The sequence below is a fragment of the Hippichthys cyanospilos genome, chromosome 4 (genome assembly GCF_059441005.1).
Source record: "Hippichthys cyanospilos isolate Australia breed blue-spotted pipefish chromosome 4, RoL_Hcya_1.0, whole genome shotgun sequence".
Lineage (NCBI taxonomy): Eukaryota > Metazoa > Chordata > Actinopteri > Syngnathiformes > Syngnathidae > Hippichthys > Hippichthys cyanospilos.
Window position 1 is genome coordinate 16,016,608 of NC_142372.1, and position 19,677 is coordinate 16,036,284.

At 40.0% G+C, this 19,677-nt stretch overlaps 2 protein-coding genes across 7 annotated transcripts in view; one reads left to right on the top strand and one right to left on the bottom strand.

Moving 5' to 3' along the window:
* pde3b (phosphodiesterase 3B) overlaps positions 1 to 1,762 on the bottom strand; it is a 37,544-nt gene extending 35,782 nt beyond the window's left edge. For all 5 annotated transcript variants that reach the window (XM_088412429.1, XM_088412427.1, XM_088412426.1 and 2 more), the window contains exon 1: positions 734 to 1,762. In XM_088412429.1, coding sequence (XP_088268555.1) covers positions 734 to 1,615 — 882 coding nt within the window. In that variant the 5' untranslated portion in view covers positions 1,616 to 1,762. The remainder of the gene's footprint in view (positions 1 to 733) is intronic.
* A 638-nt stretch (positions 1,763 to 2,400) lies between these two features.
* Positions 2,401 to 15,908, top strand: copb1 (COPI coat complex subunit beta 1). Of its 2 annotated transcripts, XM_088412432.1 has the most exons (23): positions 2,404 to 2,523; positions 2,770 to 2,831; positions 3,646 to 3,796; positions 3,921 to 4,150; positions 6,431 to 6,600; positions 6,744 to 6,858; positions 6,944 to 7,036; positions 7,109 to 7,246; positions 7,331 to 7,450; positions 9,548 to 9,655; positions 9,729 to 9,875; positions 9,949 to 10,094; positions 10,585 to 10,681; positions 10,755 to 10,915; positions 10,987 to 11,107; positions 11,180 to 11,407; positions 12,456 to 12,635; positions 12,747 to 12,891; positions 12,963 to 13,082; positions 13,409 to 13,554; positions 13,654 to 13,743; positions 13,939 to 14,094; positions 15,335 to 15,908. In XM_088412432.1, the coding sequence occupies exons 3-23, from the start codon at positions 3,706 to 3,708 to the stop codon at positions 15,392 to 15,394; spliced, it is 2,862 nt and encodes a 953-aa protein (XP_088268558.1). In that variant the 5' UTR covers positions 2,404 to 2,523; positions 2,770 to 2,831; positions 3,646 to 3,705; the 3' UTR covers positions 15,395 to 15,908. The 2 variants fall into 2 exon arrangements, with proteins under 2 accessions (XP_088268557.1, XP_088268558.1); XM_088412431.1 differs by lacking the exon at positions 2,770 to 2,831 and having other exon boundaries at positions 2,401 to 2,523.
* Positions 15,909 to 19,677: the final 3,769 nt, after the last annotated feature.

Below are 19,677 nucleotides of genomic sequence, written 5' to 3' on the forward strand. Positions count from 1 at the left end.
TTGTCAATGTTGCTGTAGAAAGCCTTGGCAATTTATGAGAAAAAAAAAAAGCATTTTATTTGAATGACGATCTGAATTCTACATTTAGCATTTTTTTGTCAGTAATTTCTATTTTTTCTTTTTTTTAGACAAGCTGCAACACTTCTATTTTAATCTCACGTGAGTACTTTTGATACATTTACTCTGTGGTTTCTGTAAGTGTGTCCTTGTAAATGAGTTTAATCAGTTCTTCTACTTTTATAAGTTGACTTACTTAAATGTACTTTTTACCACTAGTGTAAGTGCAGTATATTATACTATCGCCATCTCTGCTCAATGCATGTTTGTGGTGCTGTACTAAAGTACATTTCAAACTGCGTCTGAATATTTTTACTTATGTGAGTCAAATCCATGCCGCTTACAACCGTAAATGTTTTTTCCACACCACCTTGCAATGTGTGTAGTTTTAAAACAATCTGTGTATTACTTTAACCTCAGTAAAAAAGTTGAATGGGTGATTCTACTTTGCCTTCATTTTATGAAGCAATTTATTAACTTACAGGCTGTGAACAGATGCGTAAACCGTGCCCCAAGCAATTTCTGTTTTAAATTAAGCACTTTTTATATCATATCTTTGTAAAGCTTCCTAGCAGCACTGTAGCCACGACAGGCTGTGTTTTCATTCTCTCGTGAACATGTGGGCCTTGTTGTTGGGCCCGAAACAACAGCCAACATGGAAATGCAATACACATACCTGCTCTCGGGATATGCATGGTAAAGACGGTCTCCGGGGCATTTTACAGCTGCCATAATAACTGCTTGAAGTTTCCCCCAGCGATACACAACTGGAGCGCCTCCTGGCTCTGATGACCGGCACCTTGTCCTCCGTAGAGGAACCGACGTTCGGAACGTCCCTGGCGGGGTAACATCGGTCGAAGGCGAGCCCCAGCAAGGAGCCGCAGAGCCCGGAGACGGAGGCGAGCAGTGGCCTGAGGAGCGGCGGTAGTCCACTCAGGCTGGTGAAGGAGAGCAGCCACACCACGCTGGCGAAGAGCAGGACGAGCACGCTGTGTTTGAGCTTGAGCGTGGGGACGAGCGTGAGGAGCCCCACGCATCCCAAGACGAACAACAACCTGCCCACCATTTGCATCTGGTGCTGCTCCTCTCCCCATTGCAAGAAGCGCAGCACCGCGAAGTCCCCGAGGTAGCATGACGCCGGTAGCGACAAGAGCCACCAGTGGCTGCCCTCCTCCTTCTTCTTCCTTTGCCTCAGGTAAAAGGTCAGGAAGAAGAAGGCGCAACCGATGCTGAAAAGGGGACTGGCGGACTGCGAGAAGCCAGTCAGCAAAGTCCGCAAATCCCACCGCGAGTCGCTCGCCGAACTCCGGGAGAGAAGCACGGAAAGCGCCAAGACGACAACGGCTCCGACGTAGACGACGGAAACCCTGAAGACCTTAGAGCCGATGAGGTCTTGGCTGAACAAAAAGCCCCTGTGGTGATGGTCCTGTTTGAGTGTGGTGACGCAGCTCTTCACGTAGCCGTTCCTGAAGCCGTCCGAACTGCCGCCTCCGTCGTGGTGGTGGTGGTGGTGCCTCACTTTGCCGTGTGCCACCTCTCCTTGCTCCCGCGTGGCCATAGCTCGACGACGGCGACACGTCGTGCGTCTACCGCGCGCCAAAGCCCCACTCGACGCTCTACTTTAGCTGCGCTAACGCTGAACTACATGACGGCGAAGCCGCTCCATGGTCGTTCCCAATAACATGCTCCAGTAGAGATACTGAAGAATGAAGGTGAGATGTTGTTTTTACAGCCAGCGGCGTCGCTGGCGCCGCCTAAAGACCGTAGCTGGCATTGCGTGGACTCGTTTCTCTGTTGCACTTGCGGAGAGTAGAACTGGCTGCAGAGGGCAATTACAATCCATATTTTGTTGTTCAAAAATGTGTTGGAAATAATAAACCTGGTTTCATAAGACATCATTGAAGCCAAATTAATATTTAAAATGGTTGAAAATACAAAACTCCGTGTGGGCGGACTTAAACGTTTAGTGGGCTGAGTCAAACGATTGTAAACGCATTACAACTTTCAAAACACTGATTGATATACAGTATTACAATTGCTTGTTATTTAAAATATAAATACACAATAGTTCAATACAATAGAACGCAATATTTTTGGGCGAGGTTCAATTTGCAGACGTGATTCTGTTTCTATCAAATGATAATTGTGTACCGCATTATACACAAAATCGCCCTATACATTTTCCTCCTCTTTTTATTCTCTACGAAAAGTTAAAACAACCGTCTGGTATGCTAGATTGTAGGTTTCCAACTCTTAGTTTTTGATTCGCTTTTTTTCGTCAACTCCCAGTGTTTCGACCCTCTTGGGATACTATAGCAGTGATGTGGCTCTCAAACCTTCCAGGCTCCACGTCATGAGGAAGTAGTGGCGACCCGACAGCTCACCAAACGGGGGACTGACTAATAAATGTTGATAATACAACCCACCCAGAAAGGACACTTTGCCAGCTCTCGGTGGTGATTCGAGGTAAATTATACACGTAACATTTTCTAACGTTGCTATTCGTGTCGATATGTTTTGTTTGGCGTCAAATAGCGAGCTAGCGTTAGCACCAGCGTCCTCCATTTCAATGCATTGGCCTAGACCAGTGAAGCTGCCGCTAGCTAATGGTTGCTAATTGGGTGACTCTCATTCTTCGTTTTTAATTTTTTTTAAAAGGGTCTAATTGTTGATTTTGTTTTTTGTTTTCTTCCTGACGAAATGCACGGATAGTAGTCCAGCACGGACGTCGATTAGTCACATACTACGTGTCACATCATTCATTTATTTACTCGGTGAGTCTCGTTTTGTATTCTTATCGTCCTCATTTTTCAGTGCAAATCTGCCTATTGATGAACTATTACCTTGGACTTGTATTTCTGCCAGACATGCACTTTTAGCCCAACAACAAGTACGGACGATCTTAACTTTATCCTACATAATCAAATGTTACATAGTGATGTTAAAAATGGTTCTTAACCTGTTGATTTTTCTGGCAGCAAGTGTTACATATAAATATTATTTAATGTATGCCTACATTCATTTTTTTAACATAGCGATGTTAAAATAGTTCTTAACTTGTTGATCTTTTTGGCAGCAAGTGTTACATATAATTATTATTTAATGTATACCTACATTCATTTTGTTGTATCTGTCTATTCTTAATCAGAACAAATCAATGCAATAATTTACCGTGTGCTCCACATAAGGCATTAAATTATTGTCGATTCTCTTGCTAATTTTGGTAACCAATCTTTCAGACACAGTTTTACTTAGATTTGTCACAATCCTTGGAATTTTAACATCTCAGTATTAGTACTTATTCTTATACAGTACTACTACAATAGTCAAAGTATACTGACGACATGTTGTACCAAACCAGTACCTATTCAGATTGTTTGTGCATTTTCTGAACTGTCAATTGGAAATGTCATGTTTTTTTAATAAAGGGATGAACATTTAAAAAAGTTTTTACCAATTATGACAATTTTTTTTTGATTACAGTAGACATGAAGATAAAATGAGTTCCAGCCCTAATCAACTTTGTAAATTTCCCTAACTGATTTTTGTCGTCCATCGTTGACTCTGCTGATTTTGTGTTAACTGCAGGTGAAAACCCAGTCAGTGATTCTTTGGATTCTTCAAGGCCATTCCAAGTCCAGCAGCAAAATGACAGCTGCGGAGAATGTCTGCTATACTCTGATCAATGTCACGTCTGACTCGGAGCCCCCTTCTGAAGTTAGCCTGAAAACAGATCTGGGTAACTGATTCTTGTCGTTTTCTGATGAAGTCTTATGGGATGTAAAAGTATGATTTTTGTTCATATGAGCATTTTTGTGATCCAGACACAATGTTGAATGTTGCTTTGTTCATAAATTCTGCAGAAAAGGGGGATATTAAAGCGAAAACTGAGGCGCTGAAGAAAGTGATAATCATGATCCTGAATGGCGAGAAGTTGCCTGGTCTGCTGATGACCATAATTCGCTTTGTACTGCCTCTTCAAGACCACACTATCAAGAAACTGCTGCTTGTGTTTTGGGAGATTGTGCCCAAAACCACTCCCGATGGCAAGCTGCTCCAGGAGATGATCCTGGTCTGTGATGCCTACAGGAAGGTATGAAAACAAATGTTTTTAAAAAAAACTCTGTAGATAAGCCTGATTGCAATAGATAATTTAATTTCACGGTCTTATTTAGAGTTGGGCACTAAGAATTTGAAATCGAGTGGACTGGGGACTATTTTTACGGCTCTCCTGGACCCTTTCAAATTACAAAATGCTGGTGCTGAATTTTGATTCTCGGTTAGCCACGCAGAAGGCACACTAATAAAGGAAGACCATGTAAACACTAGTCCCAGTTTGCTGTTATGAAGAGAAGCAGAAGGCAGGTACAAGTTCTACTGTGCTCAGTGCGGGCAGGTGCACGACGAAGAGAGGGTACGGAAGAGCGAGACAACATAGGAAAATGCAGAGCCCTTTCCTCGGATCTCCTGATGTACCAGTACTCTACCTGTTGTGGTGGCAATCACCCTTCGTGAGGTCGGTGATCTTGTCCTCCCCGGCCTGGCTGTTCACCACAGCCATTGACTAGCGTAACTGCTGTAAATCTGGATTCAAATTGACAATCTGTTAAATAAGTCTTAACAAGTGTAAACTGGAAGTAAAACTGGCAGTGAAGAGTGGATTGATTAGCAATGTAGGAGGATTCACTGCAGCACTTCATCCGAACAGCAACTCAAATAATGAGTGTTGCCGGACACTGGTGGAGGAACATCCATCCATTCATCCATTTTCAAGAGCCGCATATTCTCACAAGGGTCGCAGGCTGGCTGGTGCCTATCCTTGCTGACCTCGGGCAGTAGGCGGGGGACACCCTGAACTGATAGCCAGCCAATCGCAGGGCACACAGAGACGAACAACCATTCACACGCCCAATCACACTTAAGGACAATTTTGTATGTCCAATATACCTGCCATGCATGATTTTGGAGTGTGGGAGGAAGCTGAAATGCCTGGAGAGAACCCACGCAGGCTCAAGGCGAACATGCAAACTTCACACAGGAAGGCCAAAGCAAGGTGGATTTGAACCCTGGTCCCTGAACTGTGAGGCGAACGTGCTAACTACTGCTCCACCGAGCCGCATGGTGGAGGAACAATGCAACTTTAATCTCAACTCCATCAACTTTACAAAGCTCAATACCTCACTTGGTATTGTCAGTATGTTTTCTTTTCTCTTGAAAGTCAACTGCTCTGATGTATCATACTAGCACACTGTAATAACTCTTACTAATACTTCACTAACGAGCTTAACTTCACGTTAAAAAACACACAAAAACAATGGGATTGAACCCATTAGTCCGCTGTCCATAATACTATAATGCCCTTGCGTGTGTTAAAGGTTTCACTGTCATGTTTCTGTCTGATCGCTTCTTTCATTGCCAGAAATTAAATAGAAAAAACATTAATAATCGGGTTGTACTGAGCTGCTGTCAGCTGCAACTGAAGCTTGTGCTCGATTGCCCCACTCTCCGTTTTCCTCCGCAGTCTTCCTCGTGACTGGCAACGAACATTGGAATACACAAACTTTTTCTTTACAAGCAATGCCGAGACGAGCACTGCAACTTACAAGTTAATATGACAAGTAACCACTCTTGTGCGAAATAACTTGCTGATGGCTTTAATGGCAGAAGTTGGAAAACTACACCTACGCACTCTTTTGCATTTGTGTTAGCATTAGCATCTTAGCTTCGTTGTGCTTGATAGTAGATTTACATGCAGCTCTTGAACTAAAATGAGTTTGACACCCCTGGCTTGGATGATTACATTTCATTTCTTGCCCTTCAAATGTAGCTTTTTGTTTGTCATCTGTTATCTACCCCTCAAGGAATAGCAACACTCAGTGAGCCCATCCATCCATTAACTGTTGCATTACCTGCCGCAGATAGGCCCCAAAAAAATCTAAGTTTTCCTTTACATTAATTGGCGCTATGCTACTGCAGTTAGATGCATATTGAATTCATCACTTGTGTCAAAAAGAAGTCTTTGTTCACTTTTTTTTTTTTGTCATTGTGTTAAGTCAAAGTTTCTGGATCAAAATTACCGCATGTATTGAGGAGTACTCAGAATGACTAACTGTACTGGTAGCGGTTTGAAAAATCAGCAGTATTGATCAGTCCTAATGTCCAGTGCTTCTCAAATAGTGGGGAGGTCCTCCCTGGGGGGTGCGTGGATGACCCCGCTTTATTTTTGTCATGGCAAACTATAATTGAGAAGCACTGCCTAATGTCCAACATACTGTACATGCAATATAGGTATGCACGCCAGTCATTAAAAATGTGCTATGGTGCCCTAAAAGTGGATTTTTCAACTAATATAAAAGTTTTACTTAAATTGCAGGACCTCCAGCACCCCAATGAGTTCATCCGGGGCTCCACACTCCGTTTTCTGTGCAAGTTGAAAGAATCTGAGCTGCTCGAGCCTCTTATGCCAGCAATCCGTGCTTGTCTGGAGCATCGACACAGCTATGTCCGACGGAATGCCGCCCTGGCTATTTACACCATCTACAGGTACAAATTTAGTATGGATGCACAATAACGACTTGGTATGACTTTGTAATTGCTATGTACACACATAGGAATCAACATATGTTGTTACATAGTTGTTTTTGTTTTTTTTAAATAAATAATTGCTCTCATTTGGTTGTATCCAGGAACTTTGAACATCTCATCCCGGACGCTCCAGAGCTGATCCACGATTTCCTTGTGAATGAAAAAGATGCAAGCTGCAAGAGGAATGCGTTTATGATGTTGATTCATGCAGATCAGGTTGATGACACTTGCTTTCACTGATGTTGTGCTTAACGTGACACAGTTAGTCATGATGGCTCCAACAAATTTCAATCATCTCTAGGATCGAGCTCTGGATTACCTCAGCACCTGCATTGATCAAGTTCACACTTTTGGAGATATTCTCCAACTAGTAATTGTGGAGCTGATTTACAAAGTAAGCGATGTCCTTTTGCGCCAGTGAAACACGTCCCATTCCCCTAAAAATCTTGACGTTCTTTCTTATAAGGTGTGTCACGCAAATCCTTCGGAGCGTGCCCGGTTCATTCGTTGCATCTACAATCTGCTTCAGTCATCCAGCCCGGCTGTAAAATATGAGGCAGCTGGCACGCTTGTGACTCTCTCAAGTGCACCCACAGCCATTAAGGTACACTGGCAAGATTTATGACAAATATTGGCTTGACATTCTATGATTATGTTATGACTAAGTTCATGTCTTATACGTTTTCAGGCCGCTGCCCAGTGCTATATTGATCTGATCATTAAGGAGAGTGACAACAATGTGAAACTCATTGTCCTTGATCGTCTGGTTGAGCTAAAAGAACATCCCACTCATGAGCGTGTACTCCAGGTAATTGAAATTCTTTGTTACCTCAAGTATAATGCTTTTGAATACATATAATTCAAAGTCTACAAAGGTTGTTTTGTGTGGGAGTGGGCGGGCAGTATTTCTTCCTAGCCATGCAAATTAAATTTCTATATTTGTCATTTATAAACAAACCAATATGTATTGGCATGGACCACGGATGTTAATAGGGATTTTGACTTATGCCAGTGCATAAATAATAGACTATAATTCTAAGTCTATTACGAACTAAAATTCAGATACTGTTAATTAAATGACTGTCAAAAGTACCAGTAGTTGATACTTCCCAATGCTTATCACTGAAAAATACTTCCCAATGCTTATCACTGAAAAGGGTTTTGAAACCACTTGAATTTTTGAATTATTTTAATTACTTAATTTAAAAAAAGTTGAGGCAAAATTTCCTACATCAAACCTTCAGTGATAATTTTTCCACAAATAAAAATAGATAGGTGTGATGTTGGCAAGACAGAAGGAGAGAATATGCACAAGATTAATGACAAAGACAAACGAAAATCCAGTTTGTGATTTGTTTCACACTTAAAAAAGGTACAGTGATAAAAGATATGTTGTCTCCAAAGCAGAATTGACTAACCTTAACAGCGTATATACAATTAGCAACAGTTTCCCCGTATGTCAGCTTATTTAACATACCGACCATGTATCATTATGACCTTCCCAAACATTTTATTGAATTATTGATTAAAAAAAAATAATAATAAAAATACATCGTACATGAGCTGCTATGGCAGGAATTGACCTTATTTTTCTTCGTTGACTCCTGTGCCACTGACCAGGCCAGCAGCACCTAAATTTTAACCTGCACGCCCTCAGCTATTGTGCAGAATGGGGACCCCAAGTGGATGATTATAATACCTGCACCTCAAGTGAACATACTGTTAAAAAATTACGAATCAATTTTTGTTCAAGTGCTCAGTTAATTGAAAGGATTACCGCGCTGTAACATAATCTGTTATAAAATTTTTAGATAGCTTTTATTATACGTTGAGAAAAAGTTTAGGAGTTGTTATGTAAAACCCTACATGAATGCATAAATGAATATTTGAAAATGTTACTAACGTTTGCAGGGTATTTTTGTTATTTTTTGTGATTAATTAAAAATTTCTGTTGCAGATAATTTTTTAAAATCTTATCGTTTTGTTATTTTATTAAAAATTTAACGTGTCTGCAGCGGCCCATTTCACCCTCATGAAATTCTGTAAATTCCTCATTCCTCCTGTTTCCTTCACACTCACACCAATCAGAAGGCCTAACGTAACAGGTCTACAGCTAAAGAAACCATTTGTTTCTGAAAGACAGGAGTTGTGTTGTCAGAAGTTTGGAAGTTTGAGTTTGCAGCAACAGATGTGGAGCAAGTACTGCTGCAATGTTTGTTTTAAGCTCCTTGCATCAAAAGGCAGCAGCACAACTAGTTATTTCGGTAACTATAACAGAGTTCTCTACCTGAATATGTAAAATGTCAAGTTTGCAAGGGGAACACAGCTGCGTCAACCAACAAACCTCCGCTATAAAGCAGGTAATTGTGAGGCACTCATTTACACAAAGCAAGTATGATCAACTATGAGTATAGTAGACATCTCTGGTACAGTATTGAATAGAATAGAATAGAATGTCATTTTCATTGTGTAGCTGATACAAAGCAAAATAGGCAGCACCTTTTTAAAATGTTTTTTTTTTATCCCTGATACAAGTTGCAATATTTATCTTTGACATAATCTAAAAAAAAGTTAGAAGAATGCACTTTATTAATGTCATACATTGTTCTACGCTCCATTTCTTTACATATGTATTTCATGTTAGGCAAATTTAATGCTATTTAATTCTAAGAGGGAGTTATGTTAAATGCTAGCTAAAATAAAATCCAAACTTTTTTTGATTTTTCTGTCCTTTTTACCTATTTTGTTTAAAAAAAATAGGCGGAATGTTGGAAAAACAAAGGAAATATTAATTTTTTTGGGGGGGGGGGGGATATGAGATTGTCAAGAGAAATATATTTCTTGTAAGTTGCCATTGTGTGACTTGCCATTGTGATTGACAAGAAATACTGCTTCCACTACCCAGGACCTTGTGATGGACATTCTTCGTGTTCTTGGCACTCCTGACCTGGAAGTGAGGAAGAAGACCTTGCAGTTGGCTCTGGAACTTGTGTCATCACGTAACGTGGAAGAGGTCTGTCGAGGTTAATATGTTTGGTTATCACATCTGTGCCATTGATATAGATGTAAACGTGTCCCTTTTTCAGTTAGGGATCGTTTTGAAGAAAGAGGTGATAAAGACCAACAATGTGACTGAGCATGAGGACACAGACAAGTACAGGCAGCTTTTGGTGCGCACTCTTCACTCTTGCAGTGTGCGCTTTCCTGATATGGCTGCCAATGTCATTCCTGTGGTAAGTATGTCATGCAGAACAATATTCTCGCTATGCACAAGTGGTATTTTGAATAAAATATTATACTTTCCAGCTCATGGAATTTTTAAGTGACTCTAATGAAGCAGCAGCAGCTGATGTGCTGGAGTTTGTCAGAGAGGCCATTCAAAGATTTGACAACTTGCGGCCACTCATCATTGAGAAGATGCTGGAAGTCTTTCATGCTATCAAAACTGAAAGGTAAGTCTTTACCACCAACTTTTACTGGGAAAAACAGGAATATTCTTTGATGGCTAGTACCGGTATAAACATCCTGTTTAGAAATAATAATTCCATTTTGCAGTTCGCCTGGACAGCCGAGAACGCGACTGAAGTGATTGATGCAACGAATTCGCTTACTTGCCCATTTTGCATTGGTGTGCAAATTTAAAATCAAATTGGCATTGTGTTGCTGAGAGCCAGTCAGTATTGAATGTATTGATATATGAATTGAATGTACTTAGTACGTCACACACAGCAGCAGCTCAATTAGAATCATAGCATGGTAAAAAAAAGGAAACAATTTAGGGCAATAACACATTCTGTCACAACTGACTGGAACAGAGTCAACAAGGAAAAAACTGTTTACCATGATACCATTTAGAGTCCAAAGCAGCATGAGCAAGTTTATTGATACAAGTATACAATGTATCTTTGTGCTATATCTGTAAGCATTTGCTTGACTTTACAGAATCTACAGAGGAGCGCTTTGGATCTTGGGTGAATACTCTAGCACAAAAGAAGACATTCAGAGTGTGATGACAGAAGTCCGCAGGTCACTGGGAGAGGTATGCATGTCCCATAATCTGTGTAGCTCTCACAAAGTACGTCACATATCTGACATGCTCTTTAATTGCACAGATTCCTATTGTGGAAAACGAGATAAAGAAGGAGACAGGGGAGTTGAAGCCAGAAGACGAAGTAAGTGCTGCTCCAGCTCAGAAGCTGGTGACAGAGATGGGCACTTATGTAACACAGAGCGCGCTCAGCTCCTCCAGGCCTTCCAAAAAAGATGAGGATAGGTAAGAGACGTCTGGGAAAATCTGTACACATTATATTGTCTGTCCATTTATTATCTGTTCTTGCTTTTCAGGCCTCCACTCAGGGGCTTCCTGATGGATGGTGACTTCTATGTGGCTGCTTCTTTAGCCGCAACGCTGACCAAAATGGCTTTGCGCTATGTTGCTATTGTCCAAGACAAAAAGAAACAAAATGTAAGTTCCTATTGCCTACTCTCAAACAAATTGAGTACATGTCTGTTCATTTACCCTCGTTCTTTCTATTAGTCTTTTGTTGCAGAGTCCATGTTGATCATGGTCACAGTGCTGCACCTGGGCAAATCCTCACTGCCTAAGAAGCCAATTACAGACGACGATGTGGACCGAATCTCCCTGTGCCTCAAGGTTCTGTCAGAGTGTTCGCCGCTCATGAGCGACATCTTCAACAAGGAGTGCCGCAAATCCCTGTCACTTATTTTCACTGTCAAACTGGAGGAGGAGAAGCTGTCACAGAAGGTAATGCATCTTGTCTTCAACCTGAGGACAAGTGGACACCTGTGCTTTTTTTTCCTCTTTGTTCAGGTTATTGCATTCTCAATGTATTGCATCGATCACAACTGGACCCTTTGTGTTGTCTTATGATGTTTTGCTTTCTTGTCCGAGAAGGATTCATCAGTTCATTTTAAAATCACTCACTAAGCATAAACTGCCACAGACACATGTGTTATATTTGTCAAGCATGTTTTTCAACGCATAAGTGTGGAGGTGTGAAATACCTTTTTCTAAACCACAGCAATGAGAAATAAATTCCTTTGCCTCATTTTGGATTTGAGATCGGAACTGCTTTCCAGTAGAAGATTGAGATTAGAAGGCGAATCTTGGATTGTCACGTCAATAACGCAGATAAATTTCAACAATTTGAAATTTGGAAGATATAGGCACCTCACTATCAGGCACACAACATATGAAGGTGTGTATAAACAGTGTGTCACGGTCATGAGAAAAGATAATGCATGATATGAAGTGAGTGGTAAAAGTCAAGTAAAAACTAAAGGTCACAGACGTTCAGCACAAACCATCCATTGATTCAACATTTCTGTCTTTTCTCAGTCTTGTTTTTGTTCTTTTATGGTTTGAGGTATCAAAAAAGGGGGAAAAAGATGTTAACGTCCAAGTCACTATTATGTTTGACATGTTTGTGTTCCTAAAAAAAAACATTTAATCTACTTTTTGGTCAAAACTCAGCGGTTCTAAGTAAAACCACCGACACATATCATCTATCTGAATATATAGAACAAAAAAAGACATTTGAAATGTAAAAAAAACTATTCTATTCTTCCTTCAGTTAGGTTTGTGAAGAATGCAATATTCTCTCAGTCTTGAAAGATCATTCCAAATGTCCACAACAGTCCAAAACTGGCAAAGTGGACAACTCTTAATTTGAAAACTGATGTGAATGAGTCAAGATGCATCTTGGAAAAATTTATCACTTAATGCCCCTTAATGACCCCCTTTTGATTTGGATTTTGGTGAAAATGTTCTTTGTCTTTTTCTCCAATCCCAGAAAGAGTCTGAGAAGCGTAACGTAACGGTGCAGGCAGACGACCCCATTTCCTTCATGCAGCTCACAGCCAAAAATGAGATGACCTCAAAGGAGGACCAGTTCCAACTCAGTCTGTTGGCTGCTATGGGCAACACTCAAAGGAAGGAGGCTGCTGATCCTCTGGCTTCAAAACTCAACAAGGTACTCATTCCTTGCTTCACCAGCAAACAAGATTTTACAAGGTGAAAAACAACTTTCGTCACTGAGCCGAGCAACAATCTTTGCATTTTCTCTTTGTCTATGTTCTTTCAGGTGACCCAGCTGACAGGTTTTTCAGACCCAGTGTACGCTGAAGCCTATGTCCATGTCAATCAGTATGACATTGTACTGGATGTGCTGGTGGTCAACCAAACCAGTGACACGCTCCAGAACTGTACTCTCGAGCTCGCTACTTTAGGTAATTAACATTCATTGCAGTTACCTTTGTTTTATTGCATGGGATCTTTTTAAAAAGTCTTCTGACCACAGGTGACCTTAAGTTGGTTGAGAAGCCTTCCCCGCTCACTCTGGCCCCCCATGACTTTGCGAACATCAAGGCAAACGTTAAAGTGGCCTCGACTGAAAATGGCATCATCTTTGGCAACATAGGTAAGTGTGCAATTCATCAAGACATTGTTTATAACAGCACTTCTGTAACTTTTTACACCAACTACAATCTCAAAAAATATTTGGCACTCAGATAGTGACCGACGTTAAAACTCAGTAGTGTAGTATGCTGTTCAGAATCTGTGGCGATTAGAATATTTATCGAGTGAACTGTATTGAATAAAGGAAAAATACATTATTCAGAATTTGAACATTTAATGAAGAGATTCCTTTGCATGATAATGTCACTCAAAGGAGCCCGCATACCACTAGTGTAACTTGTACCACTTTTGAGAATCACTGATTTAGTTTTTATTGTTTGTCTCAAGTGTATGATGTGTCCGGAGCTGCAAGCGACAGGAACTGCGTTGTCCTCAGCGACATCCACATTGATATCATGGACTACATCCAGCCGGCGTCTTGTAAAGAAGTTGAATTCAAACAGATGTGGGCTGAATTTGAGTGGGAAAACAAGGTGAGCTTTGGAATTGTGCTCAACACCGGCTGATGTAAATGGTAGTCTCTTCAGTTTTATGATCTGACTAACATTTAAAACTGCTTTTACTCCTGGTAGGTGACAGTGAACACAAACATCACAGATTTGAACGAGTACCTCCAACATATCCTCAAGTCCACAAACATGAAATGCTTGACTCCAGAGAAGGTTAGTTCTCTCCTAAGTGAAAGCAAATCAAAATCATTATTTTACTGCATAAAGATATTGTCTATATGCTTGTGGTGTATTTTGTCCTGCTGTGTTTCACTTCAAAATAATCATTATCGTATGACGACATAGGTAACATATACAGTACCAATTTTATAGTTGTCAAATATGTTGTCTTTGTCTCCCATTAACCAGGCATTGTCCGGCATCTGCGGTTTCATGGCTGCCAACCTTTACGCCCGGTCTATCTTTGGCGAAGATGCCCTGGCTAACGTCAGCATCGAGAAGCCCATTCACCTTGGGCCCGACGCACCTGTCAATGGACACATACGCATCAGAGCCAAAAGTCAGGTAGGTCACTGTTGCTTCAGTATGGCTCAATCTTTACAAATACTGTAATAGTCTTGTCAAGTGAACTATTTATATAGCAGTCGATTTTTAGGAATACAGAGGTTTAGTGTTTGCCTTATGAAAGCTTAATGCTAATATGCAATGCAAAATGCCATAGATGAGCTAACATAAGTAGCATAGTTGTCATGGTGATATAACACTTAAGCAATGGATTTTTTTAACAAGCACACAAATGTCAAACGCATGCAATAAATGCCTAAAATGACTGGCGCTTACTGTATAACTGTCCCGTCTCCACCGCCAGTTTTCACCTTGCACTACTCTGCCTGCGCTACTCTAATCTGATCAACAACAAAAAGCATTATATCGCAACCGCTAGTGGTACACCCCCAAGATCTCCCTCCTCAGCTCGCCATTGATGTATATAAACACGCGACTTCGCCAGTGATGTATATTAACAGCGACTGTAGCGAGTGTGCAATGTACGTAAAACAAACACGGTTAAGAAGTACCGCCTACTTTATATTTTTGAAATTGCGTCACATGAACCATCCTTGGTCAACCACCGCCACAAGCGTGTAAGTTCATATCACTATTGATAACTTCGCACAATATAACTCTAAAAACCTGGTTCGTTTGCGATGGTAGATGATGATCTGTCCTGGACTAATGAATGGCTTCCAAAATATTTACGTCACTTTTTCTACCTAGGCTATTTTTCTTTGGCCCCACAACACAAGTGGTACTGGAAAAAGTGGGTAGGATAGAGTAGAGTGGGGTACATTTCTCAGGGAAGAAAGGTAGGCATGGTTGCATACACTTAATTAATTTGTTTACGTACCATGTCTATCAGAGGGCAAATCCTACCTCGGAATTCGCTTATCTTCACTTATCGCAACAACGGAACACTGTATTCCCTTCTTGTTCTTAATGTTAAGTTATAATGGGCTTTACATTACTGTGTGGGTTTTTTTTTCTAAACTAAGAACAATTATGTAGAGTGACACTTTTATTATTAAAAACATGTCCTAGAAATGTTGAATGTTTTGGGGATGTCTTAACAGATTATTGGCATTTCATTTCAAGTCACAATTGGGAAAAAGCTTCAAGAAGCACACATTTTGAGGGCAAAGAACCAATTTAATACTTATGTCGCAGCACCATCATAATTGTAAATGCAAGTTAGCAAGGTTAGCAACTGAGTAGTCTTGCAATAAATCCTCCATTATCTCTTCTACAGGGGATGGCCTTGAGCCTGGGCGACAAGATCAACCTCTCCCAAAAGAAGGCAACTCCTTGAAAGAACTTTTAAGTGCAACTTGACCATTCTGACTTATTACAAGTCTGCCACTCTTCTGTTATCATCCATTCTGCTCCCATGCATCAGTGCACATTTACTACTTTGGATGGTCAGTCGGCTTCTGCGTTTTTTTTTGTTTTGTTTTGTTTTTTTATAAATTTTTGTCTCCGCTATCCACTCATTTCTGGTTCATTTTAAATAAATGTCCATTCAAAGATTCACGTAAAATTTATTCATTTGTTCATTCACTGATGTGCTGTATCCTAAATGGCTGTCTCAGGATTAAATAGACAGTTTGTATTTTTCACCCTATGCACCAATTTACTTTGAAAGAAGACGATACTACATAGTAGTATGGTATGTTCCTCCAAGAGTGTATATTTACTCACTACAGAGAAGCGGGTATCTTAGTGGGAAGGCTTTTTTTTTTTTTTTTTCATTTTTTATGTGTAATTTTGATCATGTGTAATCATTTTTTTCCTCAGAATACTTATAAAATAAATAGATAAAACAGCTTGTATTATTATTATTGTAGACTACTGTGACTTATGCCATCCCACATCACGAGGATACAATCATTAATTGACAATTAATGGATCTTTTTGTTGTATAACTGAGGAATTGTTTGGATACCTTTTTCATTTAAAATTCTTCAAATGCTTAAGAATTCAGTTTCTCAATGTATTTCTGTAGTCCTCCGGGAAAAAACTGATTATCTAAAACGAAACATTTATTTTCACTTTAGAAAACAACGGTCAACTTTTTGGGCTAATTTATGATGCAGTACAGACCAAACAAGTAACTAAAGCATAATTAATTCAACCTTAAATAATTACAGATCGTTTTAATAGAAGCATTGAAACTGAAATGTGTGTCACCAATCATCAAAATAACGACAGGACGTCATCAGAATAATCATGACTTGCAGTTAGTGAAACTATCAGCACAAAACTGGGCCGCTTTCTCCTGAGAGTTAAGAAGAAAGTGTGTCTGAGGTGGGACCTTTATAAATCACATGATGGGATGTCATTTGCACAAGTAGTTTGAACAATTTCTCTTTGAAAATTCCACTCAGTATAGTTAATTGTACAGCTTTTGTGATCACAGAAAAGTCTTTTATTTACAGCATATCGCACTCGCAAGTCAAGTCCATGTGACTTGCACACGAACCAACAAACAGGGTTTCAGAATGTGACAGGAAAAAGTCAACTTTGACGCAGGGAAAGTGCAACTAAAGGTCAAGTCCTTGATTGTGTGGTAATCACATTAAATACAGTAGCCTGGCATTCATTATTAATAAACAATGCATTCACGCCAAGTGATACATTCAATATGAAGTTATTTACTAAGCTATGGTGCGTTGAAAGATACGTTTTCAGTCCCTCATGTAGCTGCATATCTGTGGAACTTACTCCAAGCTATAATTGGAATTCCTCACATGCCTGATATGTTGCACAGTGTGAAGCTCATGTGGAAATTCGCCTGTCAGGGCCCTGAAATGCACAGTGGCAACATGAAATACAGATCTCATATTCTTGTCACTAACCTGTAAGAAATGCTGTCATATCTGTCCCGCAAATAACTGCACTGAAATTACTGTACAGTACATAGATTTTCCTCCAGGTTCATCACTGCGCTATCACGTCTTGTGACACTAGATGGCGTCACAGTCAGTTGATTTTGCGAGTGTCCGGAAGTTTTTTAGATAGGTTGTGTTGACGTTCTCGCGGTCACACGTGTAATGCCGTAAACCTCCAGCGTCAGTGTAAGTGATGCTCTCCGAATATTCGCTATATATGGCAATTACGTTTCAGAATATATCATATAAATGACAAGCGCAGCAATTTGCAATCTGACAGTACAGACAAAAATTAAGTCACTGATGACTAAGGTGGACTAACGCAAAATGTTATCGTGTTATTAAGTTTAGCCCTGAAATAAATAAAAGCCACCGCTTTTGAATGACAAGGTTAAGTGTCAATATCAGTGTTCAGCATCGTTACCGGTTTTATCAGTGCAACACTGGACTAAAACAATTTCCAAGATGGCTGCACAGATAATGTAAATTCAGGCTAAAAGCTCATAACCCACAGTTGTACATTATCAAGTGTTATATAATTTAGTGATGATGATAAATGAGTTGATGGGAGATCATTTAAATTTGCTAAAGGTGTTTAAAACCCTTTGGCAGCAATCTTAAAGGGACAATGTTTAATATTTAAGCAGTTATTAATTTTGAAACCTCACAATAAATTCCAATAAGATGTAACTACTATTATTGTGTTCTATCACATTCAACATTTTTTTAATATATCATCATAGTATAGTAATCACTAATTATATTAAAGGTGGAGTTCAGCTCAGGCAGCGGCCATCATGTTTGTTTTAGCTACGGATAGTGCAGGAGAAACACTTTTGCCAACATAAAATCAAGTTTTGGATGTCAGTTTGTGTCTTGTGAGCAGCCGAGGGAGTTTCTGCTTTGTACGCCAATCGCAAATAAAAACGAGAAAAAGAGGTAATAGAAGGTTTGTCTGCCAATCGTAGCTACTGCCAATCGAAAATAAAAGGAGGGGGGACACTCCTGGCAACAAATTTCACGACAGTGCACAATGATTGGGTTAGCAATTAGGATGATTAGTTATTTTACACCAAACACAAAAGAAAACGCTCGCAAACACCACAATATAAGAATTTACGCTATAATTTCCTTGTATTGCAGACGGCCTGCTTCAAGCGTTGTGTTGTTGCCTTCCGTTAATCCTTGTGTGCCTGAATTGCTGCCCTGAATTCTACTTGACTGGTAAGAGTTGTGTTTGCATTCAAAAGAATGCGTAAAGTGTAGGAGTTTCGCCATGGAGTCCATTTTGCAGCGCTTGTGTCAGTCATCATGTGTCGGTGCCCATGGATTTCCCACCTCTTGTTTATGTCCGCTGAAACCCAGGTTAACTAACCGTTGTTGAAATATTTTCCCAAGTTTTGTACATTCTGCGAAATTGCTCACTGAAACCAATGGCAAATTGTATTTGCATTTGCTTGCTCTCTCGCTTGCTTGGCGTATGCTTGCAAAGTATGGACTCTCTGAGACACCATAGTGTGTGTGCTGCATTCACTTAACACCAGAGAATGGTCGTTCTTAATTCTACATAGTGTAGCTTTAAGTTTAAAGTGGTGTTTTTGCACTGCTAGAGTGGAGTATTTACATATCAGTTCATTTTCATGAGGACTGTTATTTAGGAGTAAATTCATTTACAACCCCTCCAAAAAGTGGTGATCCTTGCCCCATCTTTGCTTGTGAAAGACTGCGTCTTATGGGGATGCTCCTTTTATATCCTGTCTTGACATTCACCGGTTTCCCATTAACATGTTCACCAGTGGAATTTTCTAAAGAGCTGTTCTTTGAGCACCCATCAACTTTCCTTGTGTTTTGTTGCCCCTGCCCTAGCTTTTTTGAAACATGATGCTGGCGTCCATTTTCAAAATTGGAACTTTTTGCTGAAAACAATAAATAAACATTAAATATCACTTGCCTTATAAGTCTATACAGTTCAATAGAGGTTGAAGATAATTTGCAAATCGTTGTACTCTCTTTTTATTTCTATTCTACACAATATTCCAACTTCATTGGCATTTTACAAACATGGTCACATAACTAATTAAACTTTTTAGTCATGTAAGCAATATCATCTTCACCAGCTAGCTTGATAGTTTTCCCAATCTATTTTTAGCTGGGGTGTCACAAACACTTCAGATGTGTGGCCAGGGGTGGCATACACAGTCAGGGTTTCATGACATAAAATAATTGTATTTTATTAAATAAATTGTTTTGTAAATATGCAGTTGATATAAATTACTGGCGATTGTCAAAGTGTATAAGACTACTGTATGAATGTAAAAATGACAGAAAAATCACAAACTGTTCCCCTCAGTTTTGTGGTGGCCTGTATGGTGTCTACAGATTGATAAGGGGTGGCTTGTCCATCCCTGGCCACCACGTAGCTCCGCCCCTGACAGCGCAATAAAAACTCATATTTATTTGATTTTATTTTTTAAAGTGCATTTCAAATTGTTTTCAAGAAAAAAAACTTACAGTACTTCCACATTTATTTATTCGGTCGTGTGTTTGTGTTACACAAGTGTACCGAAGAACAGCGTTGAGTACTCCGTCAATGTCAGAAGTGCGTGACAATGGTCTTGGGACAGGACAAGGCTGCAGAGTGCACGCGCTTACGTATGTGCGCGTGAGCGTGTGCGATTATATGGACGCGCGCAGCCCCTATGGA